Here is a 22,261-nt window from a genome sequence, read left to right on the forward strand (position 1 = left end):
CTCATCAATGTAAATATTGAAGAGAGTAGGGGAGAGGAAGCACCCCTGCTTCACCCCAATAGCACTCTAAATATTATCTGAGAATCCTTGCAGAGTATTGAACCTACCCACCACCCTCTCATATAACCTCATGATAGTTGATAGTAGAATTTGTGAAATCCAAATGTCTTTAAGTCTCTAGAAGAGAGTTGTCTGAGGAACAAAATCAAAAGCTTTGCGGAAATCTACAAAGCACTAGTAGATTTTTGTCGAGCGGTGTCAACCCTTAATGATAGTCCATAGGGTCAGAATATGGTCCATGGTTTAAAAATCAATGCGAAAACCAACCTATCCCCTAACCCGACAGTGTCGACGATCAAGCTCCCTGAATAAGATAGTATTCAGCATGGTGGCATACAATTTAGCAAACGAATGCCCAACCATAATGGTCTTGTAGTTGTCACAATCCGAAAAACCCAGTCTTATGAATCAAATAGATAATGCGTTGCGACCAAGAGTTGAGAAAACGAGTACAAACCACCCTATTATAGAGCATTGTGAGAAAGGAGCCCAAAACAATAATACCAAGCTTGAAGAGCTCTGCTTGGAAACCTTCTTCATTCACAGTCCTACTACTGTTCATGTATCCAACTACCTCATTGATGGTGGAGAATGTGAAGACATAGCAACAAGGTGAGGGGTAAGGTGGAGAGGGGGTTGGCCAAAGATCTTGTAGACAATGGAGGTGTGGGAAACCAAGGAGTTGTGACCAAGGGTGGAGGGGGAGGATGGTGAGGGAAAACATTATGCCAGAAGAGCTTTGGAGACTACAAAAGAGAGGCACAGAGGGATCTACACTACATCATGAAGAAAAGTCACTTCTTATGGTGAAGAAGGTGACAGTAGTTGAGCCTCAACTACGAGGACAGGGAAGAAAGGGTGGAGAAAGTTGAGTGAACCGCACAGTGAAAGGACTTGCATTCCTTGTCAAACTACTAATCCATGGGACAGGTACTACAATTGGGGTCACAGAAGAGGGAAAATATGTGGTAGGGAATGGACAGAAGGGCGGACTCCCACAACGCAGAAGCAAGCGAATCAAACATGGAGGGAGCATCCCCAAAGTCAATGAAGGGATCCTGGGGGAGAGTCGTCTAAGGTGGTGGATGAAGAGGTCACAGTCACTTTCAACAAAGCAAAAGGAGGTGCAAGTGGAGGGAGTCACCTCAGGAGGGTGGGGAGCGACGAGGGTGGAAGGGTAAGGGGAGGGAGGGGAGACCTTGAGGGTAAGGCTAAGGATGGTGTGATCAGCCAGGGGAAGGCAAGAAATGGTGAAGCGGCTAATGGAGGGGATGGAGAAAGCACAAGAGAGAGCATAATCAATGATGCTCGCACCACCACAGTGAGGTCAGCAAGTGAAAAGACAAAAACTAGCAAAGCAAGAGAGCCCGTTCAAGATCACCAAGTCAGAAGACTAACATAATTGAAGCAGATGGAAAACATTTCTAGTCAAACTGCCCTTGGAGACTTGTTGTAAACCAAGTGTTCCTAGATCCAACTCAGTTGTACAAACTGAATTCGACCCACGATCCTAGAGGAGGTTGATGGTCTTTGTTTAGTGCATTAAAGTCCCCCAGAACGATGATGTCACCCATGGGAGAGAACCTGATGGTATGCTCATGAAGGTCCTCAAAAGGGTCACCACTCTCTAAGCTATGAACCATGTAGAACAAGCAAGCCGACGGAAAACAACACGCCGCCATGAAGATGTCCCTGCAATGAGACGTCATTCGGCCAATGCAAATCCACATGAATCTAGCAAAGGTGTTGGAATGAGCAACGAAAGTCATGCTGAAAAGGCAGTCTCTAACCAAATAAGCAACTCCACCAAACCCCTGACCCCACCAAACCACCTAACCTCATCCCTACATGCAAACAACCACTAACAGTCGGAGATACCTGGAAGAGGACGGATGGGGCTCTTGTCAGTCCATAACAAGGACAATATCAATAAAACCAATAGCATCCTAAAAGAGACCCAGCAAGGACCATAAAGAGCCATTATTGTTCAAGCATTGCACAAGCAAAGAGCCATTGTGAGGCTCCGCCAATCCAACTACCATAGGGACCATCATTTGGCTACAATTGTTTTTTTTGTTTGTTACTAGTGTGTACCTGTTAATGGGTCTCTTGGGGTTTACTTTTCTTTTGGGGAGGTGGCTCTCGTAGATGTAGCCATCCTTGGTTCGGGCCAGGTCTAACTCGATTCAATCAATAAAGTATAACATATTACCCAGGAAAAGAATCTTCAATTGTTTTTTATTATATGTCTAACAATAAAAGATATTAAATTAACTATAATTATAATATATTTTTATTTTATATATAATTTTGTACCATAATTGTTTTACTTGTTTCTTTCTGGTGTGTACCTATTAATAGATCTCTTGGAGTTTAGTTTTCTTTTGGGAACGTAGCTCTCCTAGATGTAGCCATCCTTGGTTCAAGCCAGGGCTTAACCTGATTTGATCAATAAAATTTAACCTAGTACACCAAGATAAAAGAAAATTCAACTTGAATTGTTTTTTGTTAAATGTCTAATAATAAAAGATATTAAATTTACTATAATTATAATCTATTTTATTTAATATATAATTTTAGAACACACTTTTATTTATTACATAAGACTTTTTATGTTTATTGTGATGGATATTGAAAAATTAAATTATATATTAGATTTCTAATTTTAATTAGTTGATAGGCTATTTATGTGGGGGTTACCCAGCGGAATTCATGATCTTACGCTTGAAACTGTTTTATTATTGACAAGAAAATGTTCTGGACAAGAAAGAACGAAGACGCCTACAACATCCATTCTCAACGGTGGAGCGAAGCACGAGGCAAATGAAGTGGCTTCGCACCTCCATAGAAATCATCGCCTAGCGATTCAAATTAGCATAGTCGCAAGGAATTTGTAACCATTTGAATGCACACACTTGTAGAAGGTTGTAGTTTTCAACTTTTGAGTGGAATTCCAACTTTTCAGTGGCGACATCATTAAACAATTGTGATAAGTTAAAATGGGAAAAAACATGACCAGTAGTCATATCTTTTTAGGGGGGATTTTTAATTGGCATAATCATGACAAGGTAGGGAGTGACGTGGAGGAATATTACAAGGAATTGATCAAAAATAAGAGCAAGACTATCAAAGAATGCTGGGAGCAGGACATGGAAGAGGAGAACAAATTTGCCAAATATCGGAGGAAAGGCAAAAGCGAGGATTGGTTGAGTAGTGAAGACTACAGCTATTAAGCACAATGCCGCCATGATGGTAATTGCATGAGCGTGAGAAGCACGTCGAGCACAATGGGGACCGATATTGCATGTTCAAGTGACCGAGGAAGTTGCCCCAGACATCTGTCTACTGAAATTGTCTAAAAATTTGGAAAGTTTTAAATTAGGTTTGGAGATTCTTCCTTCACAGATCATTTGCTTCCAATTCATAGTGGTTTGTGTGAGTTTCTAATTTTGAATTTTGTCGTTAAGTCAAATGTCTACTATAATTTGCATAATTGGATTCCCCTGATGAATTTCTTTTCCTAGAACGATTTGTCCTTACTGTCAAGCAAGCAATTTGATCCGAAGGATACTTTCGTCAAAATTGAAGTATCTCCAAAACTCCAATAATCAACATCAAGTTAAAGTTCTCGAAATTCTAAATCCAATGCAATTTGAATGGACAGAAATGGAGTCCATATGCAAAAGTTACAGTTAGTCAAAGGTTGGTCAAATTGAGTACAGAGGTCATAAAAAAGGTAAAAAAAATAATCATCTACAAAGTGCACAACAATGGATTTCAAATTGAAGATCTCGTCAAGAGATTTCTAGTGGCGTTCGTTTCATCAAATTTGGAGCCCGTATGTAAAAGATATGGCAGTTTGAAATCAACAAAGAAGTATAAATGGGGATGATGTCAGCATGACCTCGTTCTTTAGCCAAGTCGGCGAGTGGCAAAAAGCTTTATGGGATTCGAAACCTTGACCTCTAGTCTCCAAAGCTTAGCCAATAACCAACTGAACGCAAGCCACATTCAATGATATTAATGCACGATATTGTATTTGACTCTATTTAGCCGCTAATTTCGGATAACAAAGGCCGCCAGTGGTGGGGTTTGAACCGCCCACCACCAGCCATTCAAAATGGTTACCCGCCACTGCGCTATTTTAGCGCTTGGAGATAAGAATGCGCATTGTTTTATTTATTTCTTATCTCAATCCCGCCAACCTTAGTAAAATAAGGTTTTTTTGTTATTTTTAACCCCAAAATTGGTAAAAGCCAAATCTTTTTAAAATGGCTAAAGGGTTATTCCGAGGGGGAAATTAATTGAAGGACCTATTATTGTAAATTTTGTTATAGCCTTATTTTGGCTAATTTTTTGTATAAAAAAGGGGGTTAGGAGACTCTTAGAGAGCATTCAGAAAGTGGAGAGAACGTCCAAGTGCTGAGAGTAAGGGAGATGTGATCAGTCCTGTACTTTGGAATAGCGTTATGCTGTTGTACTTGAAAGGAGTGATTTTGTAAACAATTGTACCTGATATTGGAGTTAATCGGATCAGTCCCCCTATTGGAGCAGGACCCGGAGATGTAGTCCATACGGATGAACTCCGAGATCAAATTGTTTGCGTCTTCTTTCCCTCAATTTCTCTTTTATCAGCTTAATCTTGTTGTTCTCTTATTTCAATTATGTTAATTTGATTCATTAAAGGTTTAAATTAACTTTATGTAATTAGTTAGCATTCCTCTGTAATAGTCCTAGATCCTAATCAGATCACAATTGATGTTATTTAAAGTATAGTGTTAATTACCAGTAAAATTTGAAAATGAATTTTCCCAAAGTCTTCACAAGGTCCCGTCCATCTTTACCTATTGTAAAAGAGTTCAAACACCAAATCGAGTGGTAATTCCTCTGTTCCAAATTGTATCCATTATGTACTCGGAATTTTGGATGATTTAGAACAAAAATATAATTTTAAATATATAAATATATTATATAACTAATTAACTTCTTTTATGTAATAAATTTCTATATATTAAACAAATAAAAATTTGAAAGATACAAATAACAATTCCTAAATTTACTAATATCTATTTAGTTTGATTTTTTCCATTACTCTAGGTTAAAAAAAGAAAAAATAATTTTTAATTTAAAAGTAGAATCATTTTGAATTGAATAGCCAAGGAAAAAGTTGTTTTATGTCTAATTTTAGATGGCTTTATATCATGATAAAGGATCAAATTGTTTGTTACCTGTAGCCTGTACCCATCATAAATTATAGGGCATCAATTGTATTGCACTTAATTAGCAACAACCATCTTATTTTCAAGTAATTATTAGTGAAGAACTAGTTTTTTCTTCAAATGTCAATTTTCAATTTCCCAGTCACTTTTTAAAAAATAAAATTACAAAGTTTAGCACTTAAATGTGCTCATCAAAAGCTCTCTTATTTTTAACCGTGACGAAATAACAACAATACGAATGAAATAGACATATATGGATATAAATGCTTCTATGCTTAGTTGTTAAGAAACTAATTTACAATTTTTCTCAAGTCTAATTGACTTTGGGGTTCATATTTTTTTAAGTGACTTACAAAGTATGTATAATTTCATTATTTTTATTATTTTTACAATAAGTTTATATAGAATTTTTTTGACCAATGCTTTCAATTAATATTTATATCAAATGAAATTTTAAAAAAAAATATAGTTTTAAATTGAAAAATTCAATATATATGTTTGTGTGTTGTATGTATATATATATATATATATATATATATATATATATATATATATATATATATATATATATATATATATATATATATATATATATATATATATATATATATATATATATATATATATATATATATATATATATATATATATATTTATATATTTATATATTTAACATTGAAAGTTTTATTATTGAAGAGATTTAAACTCAATACAAGTGTTTATAGAATCTTAATTTTCACTAATGGTTACATCACCTGGATGCAATGAGTGTCAAGTGCTCCATGAGAAAGCATGACCATCATGTATTATATCTAATTTAAAAAATACAATTTTTTGCTTATAAGCATTACAATATATATTATAAGTAAAATATATAATGTATTATAATATATTTAAAATATAGAATGATACTAACAATATTAGACACCATAACTTCCATATATTATTTAACTATATTTTACTATCCGCATAACCATTGCACCTCCTTTTTGTGCAAGTGCTCGTATTTTCATATATAAATTGATGTATTCATTAGTGGATAAACTAGTCGAAAAGCTTAATTGCTTTGATTACAAGTTCACCAAAATTGAACTTGGAAAATAATCACGGTTGGGGTGTCAACACGATGCCTAGGATTCAATCTCTACCTTGTCAAAGAAGAATGACAGACTCTGGGAGAAAAAGACTCAACTGAAGTTGGAGAATGCTCACCTTCACGAGATCATTCGCCAATAATCTTCACAACCCAAAGTCACCACATCACTTTCAGTTCAGGTGAATCAGAGGGCCAAAGCGACTACGGCTCAGTTCAAGGAAATCATCACAAAGGGAGTCCAATCAATAAAGGAGGCACTCAATCAAGAAAGGTTTCATGACATGCTTGCTTCCTTCAATCAAGAAACAAACACCTTGAAAGAAGATCTGAGAACGTGGGACAAAATGCTAGAAGCTGATTTGGATGTTCTAATCACATATAATATCATTCCATCTATGTACATGTTCTATGAGTATCAGGGACTCATGGGTCACAAGGCGTGGGTAATGGAAAGACAATTGATAGAGGTACGAGAAGCCCTTGAAAGCTGCCAAGCAATGAAAATTGAGATCATGGGTGATCTAAAGTTGATGGGATGCATCATGGTCGCTGAGGATAACCTGTTAGCAGAAGAGCGCATGACTTTGGAATTCATTGATAAGGTCAATGCTGAATTCAAACCAGATGACTTTGGAGCACATACAATGAACAAATTCGCGACATACAAGTTTGTAGCGAAAGACCTATGGGATTCCATTGTAGAGAACTATTGGATTGTCAAAACATGTCACGCTAATGCAGTCAAGGTCGATGCAATTCACAGAAAATGAAAATTTGAACCTTCCGATGCTCGATGACTGTATTGCCAAATATAAGGCTTTTGTTGACAATCTTTGAGATTGATTCCATGTTCTCCAACATTTTCTTTTACTTTTTTTAGCATTTTCAGGTTTGTAGTTTCAGAAGATTGATTGCATGTAATCCATGTGCATGTAATCCGATTACACAGACCTTCAATCATGTAATCCAATAAATCTTCTTTCCTAGTTTGACTTAATCAAGGTGGTTGAGTTTCTGCCCCCTTTTTCTCCTTTCTCTCACTTCTTTGCCTATATAAAGGAGTGTCCCCCTCATTGTAAAAATCATCTTTACTATATGCAAGAGAGCTCTCCCAAACTTGTGCAAGCATAACTATGATTGTGTAGTGCAATTTTGAAAAGAAAAGTGAATACAAAGAGAACATTTTGTTTGAAAGTTGTGTCTAGAAACATATGTGATAGAATCAAATTGGAAGTTGTGACTGTGATTTGAGTCTATTGTCTTTTATTTATAGTAATCTTGTGTGTTTTAGAACATAGTGAGTACGGGAGCAATTGAATTCGAGGTTGTGACTGGGAGCAATTGCGGTAATAGACTAGAAGTTGTGACTGTAGTTTATATTTCTACCTTGTATTCATATCATTTATTAGAATTTTAGCTTAGAAATCGTCTACTTCTGAAAGTTTGTGCACCCCAATGGTAGAGATTTTTCTTATAGATTAGAAATACTAGACATAGATCTAAGCCGGTACACTTTCAATCAGCTTGTGAGTTGGTGTTAGGCATCGATGTCACTGTTTCCAACTATTAGATAAAAGTGTAATTATAGAATCTTGCCTATTACTTTCTCCACGAGTAAGTGGATTCTTTCTTAAAATAAGAGGAAAGAATATTGGTAACACCTCTTTACAATATCTGTTAACTTCTTGCTTACCTTAAGTTGATCCAAGGAATGGTGAGAAGGGGGAAGGATATAAATGAAAGAGACAATCAGATTAGCAGTTCATCACAGAACAAATCAGGATTCACTTCTAGCGGATTATAAGCAATAGGGATTAGAAGAAATACATCAGCATTAGAATTCAATTCCTCTTCACATATTGAGATCAATAGCCAATACAACCAAGTTTCTCTTCCATCAAATGCAATCAAGCAATCCATTAAAGATCAATAAGCATACCCACGAACAGACTTAAGAGTAGAATATCAAATACGATCTCAACCTCTTCAGATTGGAGATAGCAGTCTATAATACTGGGTGTTTACCAGCAGATAAGGAATGCATCAGCTGAAATATTTAGAATCAGCTCAACAGCAAAAGGAATAGGCAGCCAGTAGATATCGAATTAGATAGCAGATCAGAACTTAGTTCTTACCAACTAAATGGAGAAATTCTTAATTGCAAATAAGGAATTAAATCACCCAGCAAATAAGGATTAGATCAAGGACATTCTAATTAGAATGATGTAATTCCTAGTATGGAATTGAGCCAAAGATTATACATCTCTGAAGATCCGTATGTAACGTATTTCCTTTGACTAAAATTTGTGTTTATACTTATGTGATTAATGTATACTTGTATATGCGATTAAATTGACCTCTAATTAACGAGGTTATTGTGTCTTTATGGTTTTTTTACCTGAAGGATTCATGAAACAAGTTTTAAATCCTTAAAAAACTCTAAATTTATTGGGGATTTCAATTTTCTGAGTCTAAAAACTCTGAATTTATTGGGGTTTTCAATATTCTGAGTCTGAAACCTGTAGGGTGGATATTTTGCAACCAACAGTTTTGGGTAAAAATCCAGTCGCAAAATAGGATGACCAGCCACAGCGTGTGAGACAGAATCTCTCCTACCTTAAAGGGAAGGCTCCCCTTCTCACCGTTCCTTGGATCAACTCAAGGTAAGCAAAAAGTCGAGAGATTTTGTAAAAAAGGTGTTACCAATATCCTTTCTTCTTAACTTTCAAGAAAGGATCCACTTACTCATGGAGCGAGTAATGGGCAGGGTGAATCTCTAACTACACTTCTATCAAGAGCTAGAAACAGTGATATCGATAAACCTTCACTAACTCAAAGGCTAGCTGAAAATGTATCAGTTTGGCTCTAAGTCCGGTCGTACTTCTATATGGAAATTTTTTACAATTAGGGCACAAAGACTCCTAAAAGTAAGAATAACTTAACTATTTTGTGAATTAAGAAAGAAGAATAAGCTACAGAGAAAGCTTCTAGCTATATATTTCCACAACCGCTCTCAGTCAAAGCTTCAGCTCCGATTGTTTTTTAAATCACTATGCTCTTTTATTGAACACACAATAATAACATGAATCAAGACAATAGGCACAAATTACAGTCAAAGCTTCTAATTTGCTCTATCACAATTGCTTCCAGTCAAAGCTTCGAATCCAATTGCTTCTTTTATTCACTTTTCTCCCAAATTCATACTACACAATCAGATTTATGCTTGCACAAATGTGGCAGAGCTTTCTTGCATACAACAAAAGATGATTTTTACAATGAGGGGGCACTCCTTTATATAGACACAAGAGTTGAGAAAAAGGTGGAGGAAAAAGTGGGAGCAACTCAACCAACTTTGACCTAGTCTAACTAAAAGAGAAATTATAAGGTTACATGCAACTACACGTGCTACTCACATTACATCTTTTACATACACATGTAACTCGCATTACATCTTTTACATACACATCAAAAGTGTTATTTCCTTCAGCTAAAATTTATGTTTATACTTATGCAATCAATGTATACTTGTGTATATAATCAAATTGACCTCTATTAATGAGATTATAAGGTCTTTCAGGTTTATTTATTAAAGGGTTCATTAAACAAGCTTTAAATCCTTAAAAGTCTCTGAATTTATCGGGCTTTTCAATTTGCAAGGTTTGTGTTAAGTCTTGGCGCTAGGTCTGAAACCAAGTCCAAAATCAGCTTGCCAAGTCCAAGGCGAGTCCGAGTCTTGTAACACTTGTGGTCATGGGCCAAACTCAATGAAGGGTATTCCTCATTAATTTTAAGTGACCTTTCATATCTAACTTTAATATTATTAAATATTCAGGGTATTTTAAGTAGCCGCCATATATTTATTAAAAAGAAAAATAAGTATATTTCATTTCCAGCATTTGTGGGTTCAGAAACAGAAAAAAATACAAAAAAGGTTGGAAAACCACATTTTATGATTTTAATTAAAAAGAAAGAAAATTGTAAGAGTTTTGGCAGACTCCAACAAACATGTGCATATGATTATATGGTTATATACCTCAAGCTGTTCATGAAGGCGTTTCTGCACCTCCATTTGCATCCGCAGTGCCTCTGTTATTTGTATGCCCCTGAAAATGGACAACAGAATAAAAACACCTTATTTCAATCCAAACAATTGATCCTATTATTTCAACGAAAAAATCATTGTTAAGCCATTCAAAGGAATCAATTATCAGGTTCTTAAGCTTGGGTGAGTTCTGAAATGGGTCTCTAGCTTGCTAAAATTCAGAGTCAATGTCTCAAAAAATGGATTCATCAGAATACCTGAAGACTTACAACTAATGAAAAAGAAAGGGTTGTAATTGCTCTAGTTAATGAAGATTTAAAACCAATGGAAAAGAAAGGGTTGAAATTGCTCAGCTGTAAATCCTTACAAGGCTTAAAATATAGAAGTAAAAGACTTTTGTGCATGTGAAGGAGCAATTTTTGTAGCCAGGAAGAAATTGAGCAATCTACAAACTACATAATAAGATTCTTGCGTCTGGTGGGTTCTCAAAAAGGTCTGGGTTGCTAGATCCAGATCCAAGTCCTAAAAAAAGGCAGCAATAAGAAAACTGAAAACTAATGAGATCTAAAAAAATAAAATCCCTTAACTTGATTGTAAACCCTCAAAGCGCTAAACGTGTAGAAGCAACTAAATCCTATGCATATGAAATAATTTTTCACAACCCTATTTTTTATTATGCTTTGAACTTTACATTTCTTTCAAACTCCTAAGAGGGCCTACCTCGCTGCTAAACTTTCAGGTCATTAAGACATTTTTTTCTTCACTTCAAAATTTTATATACTGTTATTAATTTGGCAGTGATAAGTTTAATGATAATTGAAGCTTTATCAATATTTTAATATACACTATCAAGTTGAAGGGGTTGCGTAGTAGAAGACTTCTAAAAAATTCACATAATTTTGCATTGCCATTTAAAAAGCCACTTGGGTTTACCACAGAGATTGCTTGCAAAATGTTTGACGAAATGTCTAACAACTGAATTGTGAAGGAATTTGGTGTTTGATTGGTGTTTGATTAAGTTATAAGTACAACCAATAGGGGTTACTACACACATCCACAACTCCAAGTCTTCAGACTTTTTCATAAATCCGTGACAGTAATGTTGCAAGTTTGCATTGGAAGTCAGTGATAAAATATGTAAAATTAACTTCAGCTACTTGTTCAATGTTAACCAGTCAATCCCCTTCAAAAAAAAACAGCACAGAAGGGAATATATTGAGCTCCATTTAATCAGACTACAACCCTATCATTAACAATGTTTTTCTATTTAAGAGAATCCACTATCTGTGGAATTGATTTGCAGTAAAATGTTAATAAACACAGTAGGTAAGAAATCTACTCACGATCCACCATCCAAATTGGAAAGGATATCTGCAGCATCGTTCTCTTCTGTTTTAGCACCTGTGAAAGACAGAATGGGGCAGCAAAAATTTAGGTAACATCCTTCCACATGGATTTAGAAATTATATGTTCAAAATGTGACCTTGTGATTAATGAAATTGCATGATGTCAATGTACATTTATCATTCTAATTTGTGAAGTTAGTTCACTTGAAAATACCAGGAAGTCAAATAAGCAACTCCCAAGATACATAAGGTGGGCTTAATTACCATCAGCAGAATAATCAGGAATATATTTGGCTAGGCGATATTTCTGCATCAAATTAAAAGCAATAAACTGTAAACCAAGAAAGCCTGCATGCAACTAAGAATATATATTCTATTAAAGACTTGACTTATCAACAAGGAAAAAAATCATTTCTACATGTAGAAAAACTGTACGGTTGGCTCAGACTACTTAGTGCCCCAAACTAATCTTATTGCAAGAAGGTGGAGATGCTAGAATGATACCTGCAAATGACTCTTCACATGATAGATAGTCAGACCTTGTATACCCATCACCCTAAGAACTCCTTTTGGTGTTGCCCCTATAGGCCAAGAAGAGTAACAGAAAAGATGTAAAACAATTGAAAAACATTCTTGGCCATGTCAGATGCTCCACAACTATTGCAAAGCTTTTTATTGAAGAGAAATACATCTTAGTATTTTACAGTACAGAAATCAGCATATACTATATTGTAAGCAAATGAAACAAGCAACTACTTCAAAGGTTAACCCAAAAGCAGTTGTGATATAATCCTTCATAAAGCTCCAAATAGGACAATAAATAATTTATCAGAGTGTCCCTAGCAGAGGTACACCACATGGCTGAAATAGGCTATAACAGAATAACAGTTATAAATTCCAAAACCCCATAAGTGGGCCAAAACAATTGTGAGAAATAATAATTGCATGATGCAGGGGCCTACACTAGAATTGATTGCATATGTACACAGGTATGCCAACCAAGACATATAGTAAACGTGGTACAAAACGATATATTGCAGCTTTTCATTCTACCTGAGCGTGCACAATCAAAATTCTCTCCTAGTGCATTAATAGTAGAACATAAGGATTCAGATCCATTACAGCACTAGCTCGAGTCTTAATGCAAAATGAATTGACCCTGATACTAGCAACTTAGAAGGGAACTGAACTGACCACTTTGGTTTGCTTCCAAAATTCAGTGTTCATAATATTATGCAAATCACATGTCAGGCTTGACGGACGTCATGTTTGCAGTGTATTTACAAGACTAGTGGTCCCCTTTATTTCTTTCATTTTCATATGAAACTGACAATAGAATTGAGTTTGAGCTGCAGAGCCCAACAACAATGATTATTTCATGTAATATACTGCCCCAAAAACTTTTCCCAAAAATTGTACTTTTCGCAAGTTTAATAAATTTCTTCAAACAGTTTACTTCCAGTTGGACTAAATTCGTTTTCAACTTGTTTTAAAGGAATAACATAATTAACATCATTATATTAACTTATGCAATCAAGATATTGATAGTAATTTCATTGTTTAACTAATACTATTAAAAAATATATGCAACAGAAATCATTCAAAAACTGTGTATTGTTGATGTAAGTTGGACTAAATTCATTTTCAACTTGTTTTAAAGGAATAACATTTTTAACATCATAATATTAACTTATGCATTCAAGATATTAATAGCAATTTCATTGTTTAACTAATATTATTGAAAAATATATGCAACAGATATCTTTCAAAAACTGTGTATTGTTGATGTAAACTGATAGACCTAGAAATCTCATAAAAAGTTAATGATATAAACAAAATGGCATATAAATAAAATCATTTTCTGACCTCACAACCTAGCTTGCAACTCTCCAATCAGCAACTCCATATACTCTCTAATAACTCGGATATCCCCACAACAACAGTACGGTCATCTTCAAGTATGATACGACAGCTTTAAATTGATACAGTAGTCATAATGGGGAAGGGGCTCCCCATATGCATGCTGGGCCTAGATTAATCTCTCTTGGTAGGCTGTGTTGGCATTATGTGCCTTCTTTTAGGGATAGGTGAATACATCTGGGATACAGCCGAACAGCTATAAAAAAAATATTAAATTTTTTAAATCATTTTAACATTACACAACACTGTAATGTGGATTGTCTTCTCACTCACACACACAAATTTATTATTTATTGGCAAATCCCAATAAGTTTGTACCTGGAGTTCTAATGCCTATAACTATGAAAAAAAGATTTGCAAAGCTCCTTTGAATCTTGTGCAATCCACCGTTGATTTGATTAAGAAGACAAATTTAAGTTTTAATTTTTTAAAGTCAAAACCTGTGAGGCTATAGGGTTTTTATCCTAAGGTTTAAATGTGAACTCACATTCCAAACTTTGAAAATGGGAGAAATAGAAAAATGAACAACATAACAAATAATCGTTAAGTATGAAAGGTACGATATATGGAATAAACCAATTGGTATCATGAAGAGATGCCATCTCTTAGACATGTCAAAAGACACAAACCCTTCAATCTTGCAAGGTACATGATGAGGATCGAATCTATCCTCTCAAACATCATCAGATATCTTATTTCTTAATTCATCCTATGTGGATTTGCTCCTATTGAGAAAACAGCCACTTGGCTTTTGGATGCATATTTACCAGCAGTACATATCAGACAGCGCCTTTGAAATTGCTATAATTTACAAGATAAATCAGGCGAGCATCCATTTCTGAAGATCATAAATAATCACTACATAATCATCTATCAGCAAACATCCATATATAGATCAAATAGCTTATTAGACCAATACAAAATTTATTACATATCAATCTAGCCAAATCAGACATAGCAATTACCATATCACTATCAGTGATATTGAGGAGATCATTGCACACTTCAAAGACTTTATTCAGAAACAGCAGATCTACATCATCACTATAAGTGATTGAGAAGAGACATAGCACATCGATATATCAGAAAAGGCCACAAACAATTGAGAGATAGCTTGCATCATAAACTACATTGTCAAATCAGGAATAGTCAACTCTTCCCTTGCATATCAGAGATCATCCTTGCACAATTATCATCAATCATATCAGAGACAGCAGAGATACTCTATCCATACATAACATTGATTAGATTGCACTAAGCACAGATATATAGATCAAGATCATCTTGCATACATCATGTGTTAAATCAAAGATATAGTGTCATTGGTTTTTATATCTTCATATTATAAGTGCTATCAAATGGGAATTATAATTTATCAATCTTGCATTGGGTAGTATCAATTATCATCATCTTAAGTGCTACTAGAGACTTTTTTCGGACAAAGTCTCTTGCAATTGATTTTGTGAGTTAATTGTTCCTCTTCCCTAAGTATTAACACCATATCATACCACCAACACCAAGTTGGATGAGATTATTTTGAAGAGAACTGGATTTTTCTCGACATGAAAGTCAGGTTACAGGTTTATAATTTTGCACGAGAGTGGATTTGAAGAATATGTAACCATATGTAACAGGAATAAAGATCCCACATAAATTGCTAGATATGAACACCAAACAGATAGGTCAGAATGTTGTAAAAACATTTCATTGGAAAATCAAGAGGAATGAGATATAGGTGTCCTAACCAACCCTGTATATTTTGGTAGTATTCCACAATGATGTTGCTCAGTGTCACGAAATTTGTGCTAATGAATGATAAAGAATATATAAGTCTGGACACTTATATTAGAAAGGACCTTGAATGTGTAACGAAAAATATAATTGTTTTTTAATTTTCTAAAAAGGGGAAGAGAACAAAAGAAAGGCCAGCTGCAATCATATAGCTCAAAACCATAATGACTGAACCCAAAGAGAGTTGACTTTTGCCACATGATCTTATGAGACATGGGTAGAACCTTTTTAAAATTTCAAATAAGGGGCAAGAAGCATCTGACATTGAGGTTATCCTATGAAAAGACCGCTTTTGACTCTCAGTCATTCATAAGGAACTAAAGATAATACATCATGATGCAAATACAGTAACACTAATATTGTGAATTCCTGTTGCAAGTGAAAGCTATCATTTTCTTTGCTCATAATAATATTGTTCAAAAACAGTTCATTGTGATAGACCGATGAAGGATTGTATGCCAACTGTGAGACATTTGTCAAAATTCTATATTTAGCTAAAACTCTTGGTCATTTGTTGTTACAAGTATATAACTATTTATTGTAACTTTAGTGAGTGCAATCAATCATCTACATTGTGAAAGATCACCAAGCACTACTCCTGCTTGCCCAATTCAAATTATGTCATGTTTCTACTCTTATAATCACTAGTTAGCAATATGCATGATACGTGCCTGTGTAATACAAATTTCCTACACTTAGCTGAAACATATCTTATTTGGCCGTAAGTTAACTCTTTACAGGCAAAGTCCACTGCTGTCTCTATCTAAAATTCTTCCAAGAGATGAAAATACATTCACATGGCAGCTTTGCCTTATTATGTTGGAATAAACCTCACATTATCTATTAAATAAAAGAGTACATGATTCAGCATTCTTACTATAGATAGAAATCCTAAATTATGAAAAATGAAGATAAAAAAGCAGTTTAATCTATACAAATGAAAACTGTGGACCACGGGTCTTAATCATTATTAAAAAACTATATTATTTCCATATCCATTTCAAAACAATTCATCAAAGCAGAAACAATAGTAAATGAGTCATAAATACCCACTATCTGGTCCGCCAAGTTGTGCAATAGCATCAACAAAGCGATCATGGAGATCAGGAGTCCATCGCAATCGGTGTTTTCCAGCACCACTCGAAGAAGTGGGGCTACTGAGTGCAACATGAGTGCCTGTTGCAGCACCACTATCCATTTGTTGCTCAGGAGCCTGCGACTTCTGAGGCACCAGACTCATAGTAGAAGTTCTTTCTGTGTGATACATATTACATGAACTGCACAAACACAGATACAATTCAACCTACGATTTAGAATTCATGACATAGCCAATCATATCAACAAAAGACTACATGGAAGATAAAGATATCAAATGACTTGATCTCCAGAGAGAATATACACAGAACTAGTACCTATCTTACAATAAGTTCTCAGAAATGTAATAAACAGAGACCAGCGAGAGAGAATTCAAAGGAGGTTGCTCAAATATTATAATAAGCAATAAAATTACAAATATAATGTGTGATATGATAAAGATAAACAGTAATCCAAGTTTCCAACACATCATATTTCTGCTCCCAAGCATAATCAGCAAAGCTCCTCAAACCATTTGCAACTTTTCTCTTAAGTATATAATCCATTATTATTATCCAACAGAAAAATAGCTAAACTAATGATCAGAATGTTAAACTTCCACACCAAGCAACACTCCTAGACAAAGGAATATAAGCTTAGAAGTCTACCAAAATTCACAAATTAATTTCAGCACAATGATTAAGCTGAAATTTCCTGAAAACAGTATACAGCTCAATTAAGACTAATAAGATTGGTAATGATGGTTGGCAGTTACAGGCACTACTTAGCATACATTTAGCCAACTCCTTAGCCTTCAAACCAATTGTCGAAATGCCCTACAGACCAATCTCAAGCAATATCTGCTTGCGAGCATCACCCAAACTTCTTCCAAGAATCTTCACCCACCTAGATATGGTAGTGACCTAATCGTGATCATTGTTGTCCTTCATTTTGTCATCACAAAATGGAGGCAACATTACAAAACTTTGCCAATTAAGTTTCAAATTTGTTTCAGTTAACTCATATATGGGTGAACAAAATTGGTCAATTAATCCTTCTCAATTCATATTTTGTGTCTTTTTTTTAAGGTTCTCGTCAAGTTGCTTTTGTTTTTTGAAAGCTTGATCCCCAATTGTCGAATCTGGTGACATATACTGGATTTTTTAGGCCTTCAAAGTCTTTTTTTTGGCATTTTAGTGTGTTTGTTTGATTTGTTTTTAGTCTTTTTGTTTCCTTCAATCTCTTGCTTTCGGTCACACCCTCATTTCGAGCTATCTTAGGACTTAATCAGAGTTGTTAATCAAAATTTATTAAGGTTTAAGTGAATGTGTAATCGGACTTTAGAAACCTTATACTTTGATGTTATGTAGCACTTTTTGACATTTATAATTTAAAATCACTTTTAAATGTGTTTTTGAGTTATATAGTTGCACGTTTTGATCTTTTGAGTTATAACTTAAGTCAATTAAGTTATAAAGTGCACTTTTTAATCTATTTAGACATTATGTTTGCATTTTATGTTATAAATTAAATCACTTAAGTGAAAAGTGCACTTTTTCAACCCATTTACACATGACACATAAAAATGTTGTGTAGTATACAATGGAACCCAAAAAGTGAATCAATTAGACATGTGCAAATTAGAAACAACAAGTTCTTTTAAGTCATTTACATATGTAGTTGATGAAATATGCAAATGCACTCAAAAAGTGCAATTCACCTTGTATTAAATATGTAGTTGCATCGAAAAGTCTGATTTTGCTTGTTCTGCCTCATTTCTAGAAGCAAATCGCACTTTTTTAGGCCAACTGCATATTGCAAATGACATTTCTTAAATATGCAATGTGTATTTCACTCTCAAAACCATGATTGGCTTATTAAAACAACTTGTTTCTCCACCAAAACTACTTGACTAGGTGGTAATGTGCAACAGTTAAATATGTATCTCATTCTAAAAACCACAATTTGTTCATTTGCATGTAAATGCAATACGCAATCCCCCTCAAAAGGTGCGACCAACTCCATACTTGGGCGTTTTATGCAAAGAGACAACATGTAAATAACTTGCAAAAGGGCAACTATGCATTTGAGTGTTTTGTGTAGACTTCCTAGAAAAGTTCCTTGCTATTTACATAACATTTAAATATGCAAGTCATTTCAAAAAGCCTGACCTGCTCTTTCCTTGTCATTTATACATCATTTTGAATGTGCAAATCGCTTGGAAAAGCCCGATCTGCATATTGTCTTCTAACTCCAATGTGTAAGAGGGCACAACAAGTGCAATCTGCACTTAACATAAAGAAGGCAACATGTAAATCAATGCCAAAACTGAGATTGCATAAGGAGATAAAATGAAATATGCAAATGACTTGAAAAAGCCCAATTTGCACTAAGTTCTCCATTCCAACATGCAAGACAGTTGAAAAAGTGTGATTTGCTTTGAGCATTTCACTTGCATACATTTATACATTGCATATACACCATTTTTAAAATATGCAAATGGTCACAAAAACTGCGATTTGCACTTGAAGAGCTCATTTACATCATTTGGAATATGCAATAGCACATGAAAAGTGTGATTTAGGGTTGGGAGTTAGAGATTTTCAAAAACTTTGATCATCATATGCAAACACAATCAAAAAATCCAATTTTGGAGAGTTTTATGCCAACTTCTTGCTCCTATTTTTGCTCTTTGCTCTCCAAGTGTAAGGTGTGGGTTTTGTTTGCATTTCTTGTTCTTGTTGCCTATTTTGTTACATCCCAATTTTTGACCTAATTTAAAAATATAGCCATTGAGGTTCACATGAAGTCAATTGACAGTTAAATTTGTTATAATCCTGCGAAATGGTAAGATGGTTAGTCGTTATAATTTCATGTGAAGATAACATCCTAGTTGATTATTTATCACAAATTCATAGAATTCAAAAAGCAGTTAACCGTTATGATTATTTATAACTTGTTATGATGATATGATTTAACTACGGAGAATTTTCTTGTAGGAAGCACATCGAAGGGGTGGAAGCATTGTCAGAAAATAATTAGGTACAAGAGCATCACCATCACTGGGCAAATAGGTTGAAGACCTAGCAACTTGAACATCAAGATACAATCGATGAAACCGCATGAGCTATTAAATAAACATTTAAAACATAAAATTAATTAATTAAAATATAATACGTACCTTAAAGGTTTGATTGATCTTTCTCAATATTATTTTAATTTAATACCTATGTACGTACACAGAGATAAATATAAAGTGACACCATAATATTATCTTCTTTATAATATAATGATGCCACCTCACAAATAAATCTATGTGTATGTAGATAAATATAAAGAATAATAATTTCAATTTTAAACCTTTAGCTTTCTTCCTTATTTGAAACCGATTGAACACTTGGCATTTTAAATTGGCAAATATTCTTTAAGTTACAGAAGCCAAAGAGTCTTCTTTAAACCTTTTTATATCTTGAATCGAGAAAGAGGCAAGGAGATATTATTTTCCAAGTATCCGACTTCTTTCATTCACCCTTCCATGGTTTCCTAGCAATCGATATCCCTATAGTATATCACATAGTAATGATGGCAGAAATCCCCTTCCACGATATCCTGTTATACTAATGATCTGCTGGAAATCGTGAACTATAATTACTTTGAGAATTGTGTTCAAGATATCTCTTGTATGAGTGAGACGGATTGGTTTAGCGTTCGATCTTTATATTCTTTCCAGGCACCCGACTTCCATATTTTCATGCACTCGACTTCTCCATATTACCAACCACGTCTATCTTGGCACCCAATAGCTCTACCAATTAGTAATCTTGCATTGTTTTTCAGAAAACGTGAACAAGATTCATACTGGAAATAGGCGTTCAAGGCAGGTTGTTGAACTTTCAGCAAGACTCCATTCTTCTTTCAGAATATATCAGGTTATGTGATTAACCTATAACCAAACATTGCAATATGATTTCCTTAATTCATTTGTTACATCAAATCCAAATTGCATAGCAATAAGCTACAGCCTTAAATCATGGTACAAAATATCTTGCTTAATATCATAGTTTAGACTTTCCTTAAATTAGAGTTGTTTATGGCAAATAAATGCCAAGAAACCATGTTATGAAATCATGATTTACTATGCCATTGAAGATTAAAATTCAAATGATATTTTCTGCAAGTCTTAAAGAACATTATCATCAAATCACAGATTGTGATAAGCTAGAATATATATTAATTATGAAACAGTTGAGAATCAACAGAAAAAACTAGTTGTTCTGAGATTCAAACACCTGGGACTCACCTGGCTATATAGCCAAGGAAAAGGGTGAAGAGGTGAGAGAAAGGGATCTACAATAACAAGAAAACAGAATCAAATGTGGTATAACAATGTTTATTATTTTTAGAAGAAATCATTTAATAGTTCATGCATGATTATGTTTATTGTATTCTCCTACTGTTAAGTCGAGTGGTGTGATTAGATACTAGGATGCTAAATGGATGACAAGATGTTCCATGTCTATTCCGGGTAGGGAGGGCCTTTCTCGTCAGAGATTGTGTGGGGTCAAATAGATGTTGCATGTTACATGTAATATGTATTTGCTCCTCCAAACCACAATTTGGCTTGCAAAACCAATAGCTTCTCACCAAAACAACTGGCTGGGCAGTTTTACATGTATTTAAGAACATACATTTCAACTTGCAAACCCCGATTTGCTCTTTGCATGCAATATGCAAACATGCAAATGCATTGGAGAGAAACGATTTGCATATGAAAGCAAACATAAAACAAGTAAATGGTTTTCCAAACCACGATTTGCCAAAATACATGTGTTTTTGAAACATGTAAAAGCCTCCAAGAATCACGATTTGCCTTTGCTCTTGTTTCTAAAACATGTAAATGCATGTCTAAACAATGACTTGCATTGAAAGGTCAATGTGCAAATATGCAACATTCATTGTAAAACTCGATTTCGCCTTGGAAAGTCTATTTTCAATATGTAAATGGGTTTTTGAATCCCCGATTTTCATCATAAAGTGCATATTTAAACATAATCTTTCCTCTCTTTTTGGGCGTTCAAGTAAGGAGTGCATGGCTTTTGCAAAAATGCCATATTTTAAACATGTGATGACATCTCCAAACCCCAATTTATGCTTAGATGTTGGGTTTTAATGCACTTGCGTTAGATATCTTAAATGTTTGTTTGGTCTTGCAAACCCCAACTTGGGCTTTTACGAAAAAAAGTAGCATGTAAAGGGCCTCTTGAAACCCAATTCAATGACAAAAGGCAAAGGTGAACATGCATATCTTCTCCAACATATGTATTTGCTCCTCTAAACCCTGATTTGGGTATTTGATGCAAAAACATTACATGTAATAGGGCTGGGAAACCACAATTTGAATCAAGATCACCATCTTGTACATGCAAAACATTTAGAGAACCATTTTTTTAGACATTGGGAAGAAGAACCTTTTGATGTGAATATTTACATCATTTCATGCACATGCATTTGTCTCTTAAAACCACGATTTTCCTTTGAAGAGGCTGTTTCAAACATGCAAAACATTTGGAGAAGTGTGATCTACATTCGAGAAGGCCATCATTTGCATCATTCAACACATGCATTTGCACTTGGAAACCATGATTTAGGGATAGAGTTTGAATTTTTCAAAGCATTTGATCAACACGTGCAAACAAAAAATTCTAAAACCCAA

At 34.5% G+C, this 22,261-nt stretch overlaps 1 protein-coding gene across 5 annotated transcripts in view; it reads right to left on the reverse strand.

The window, feature by feature from the left end:
• Nucleotides 1-22,261, reverse strand: part of LOC149537243 (uncharacterized) — a 115,460-nt gene that overhangs the window by 79,576 nt on the left and 13,623 nt on the right. For 2 of the 5 annotated variants that reach the window (XM_089807469.1, XM_089807468.1), the window contains exons 2-7: nucleotides 18,720-18,832; nucleotides 16,528-16,751; nucleotides 12,268-12,344; nucleotides 12,028-12,070; nucleotides 11,761-11,818; nucleotides 10,409-10,478 (exon numbers count right to left, since the gene is read on the reverse strand). In XM_089807469.1, coding sequence (XP_089663595.1) covers nucleotides 10,409-10,478; nucleotides 11,761-11,818; nucleotides 12,028-12,070; nucleotides 12,268-12,344; nucleotides 16,528-16,741 — 462 coding nt within the window. In that variant the 5' untranslated portion in view covers nucleotides 16,742-16,751; nucleotides 18,720-18,832. Of the gene's footprint in view, nucleotides 1-10,408; nucleotides 10,479-11,760; nucleotides 11,819-12,027; nucleotides 12,071-12,267; nucleotides 12,345-16,523; nucleotides 16,752-18,719; nucleotides 18,833-22,261 lie in introns of all 5 variants that reach the window. The other 3 variants (XM_089807466.1, XM_089807467.1, XM_089807470.1) reach the window with 2 other exon arrangements.

The sequence above is a fragment of the Cupressus sempervirens genome, chromosome 10 (assembly GCF_028749045.1).
Source record: "Cupressus sempervirens isolate cs-2001-9-10 chromosome 10, ASM2874904v1, whole genome shotgun sequence".
Lineage (NCBI taxonomy): Eukaryota > Viridiplantae > Streptophyta > Pinopsida > Cupressales > Cupressaceae > Cupressus > Cupressus sempervirens.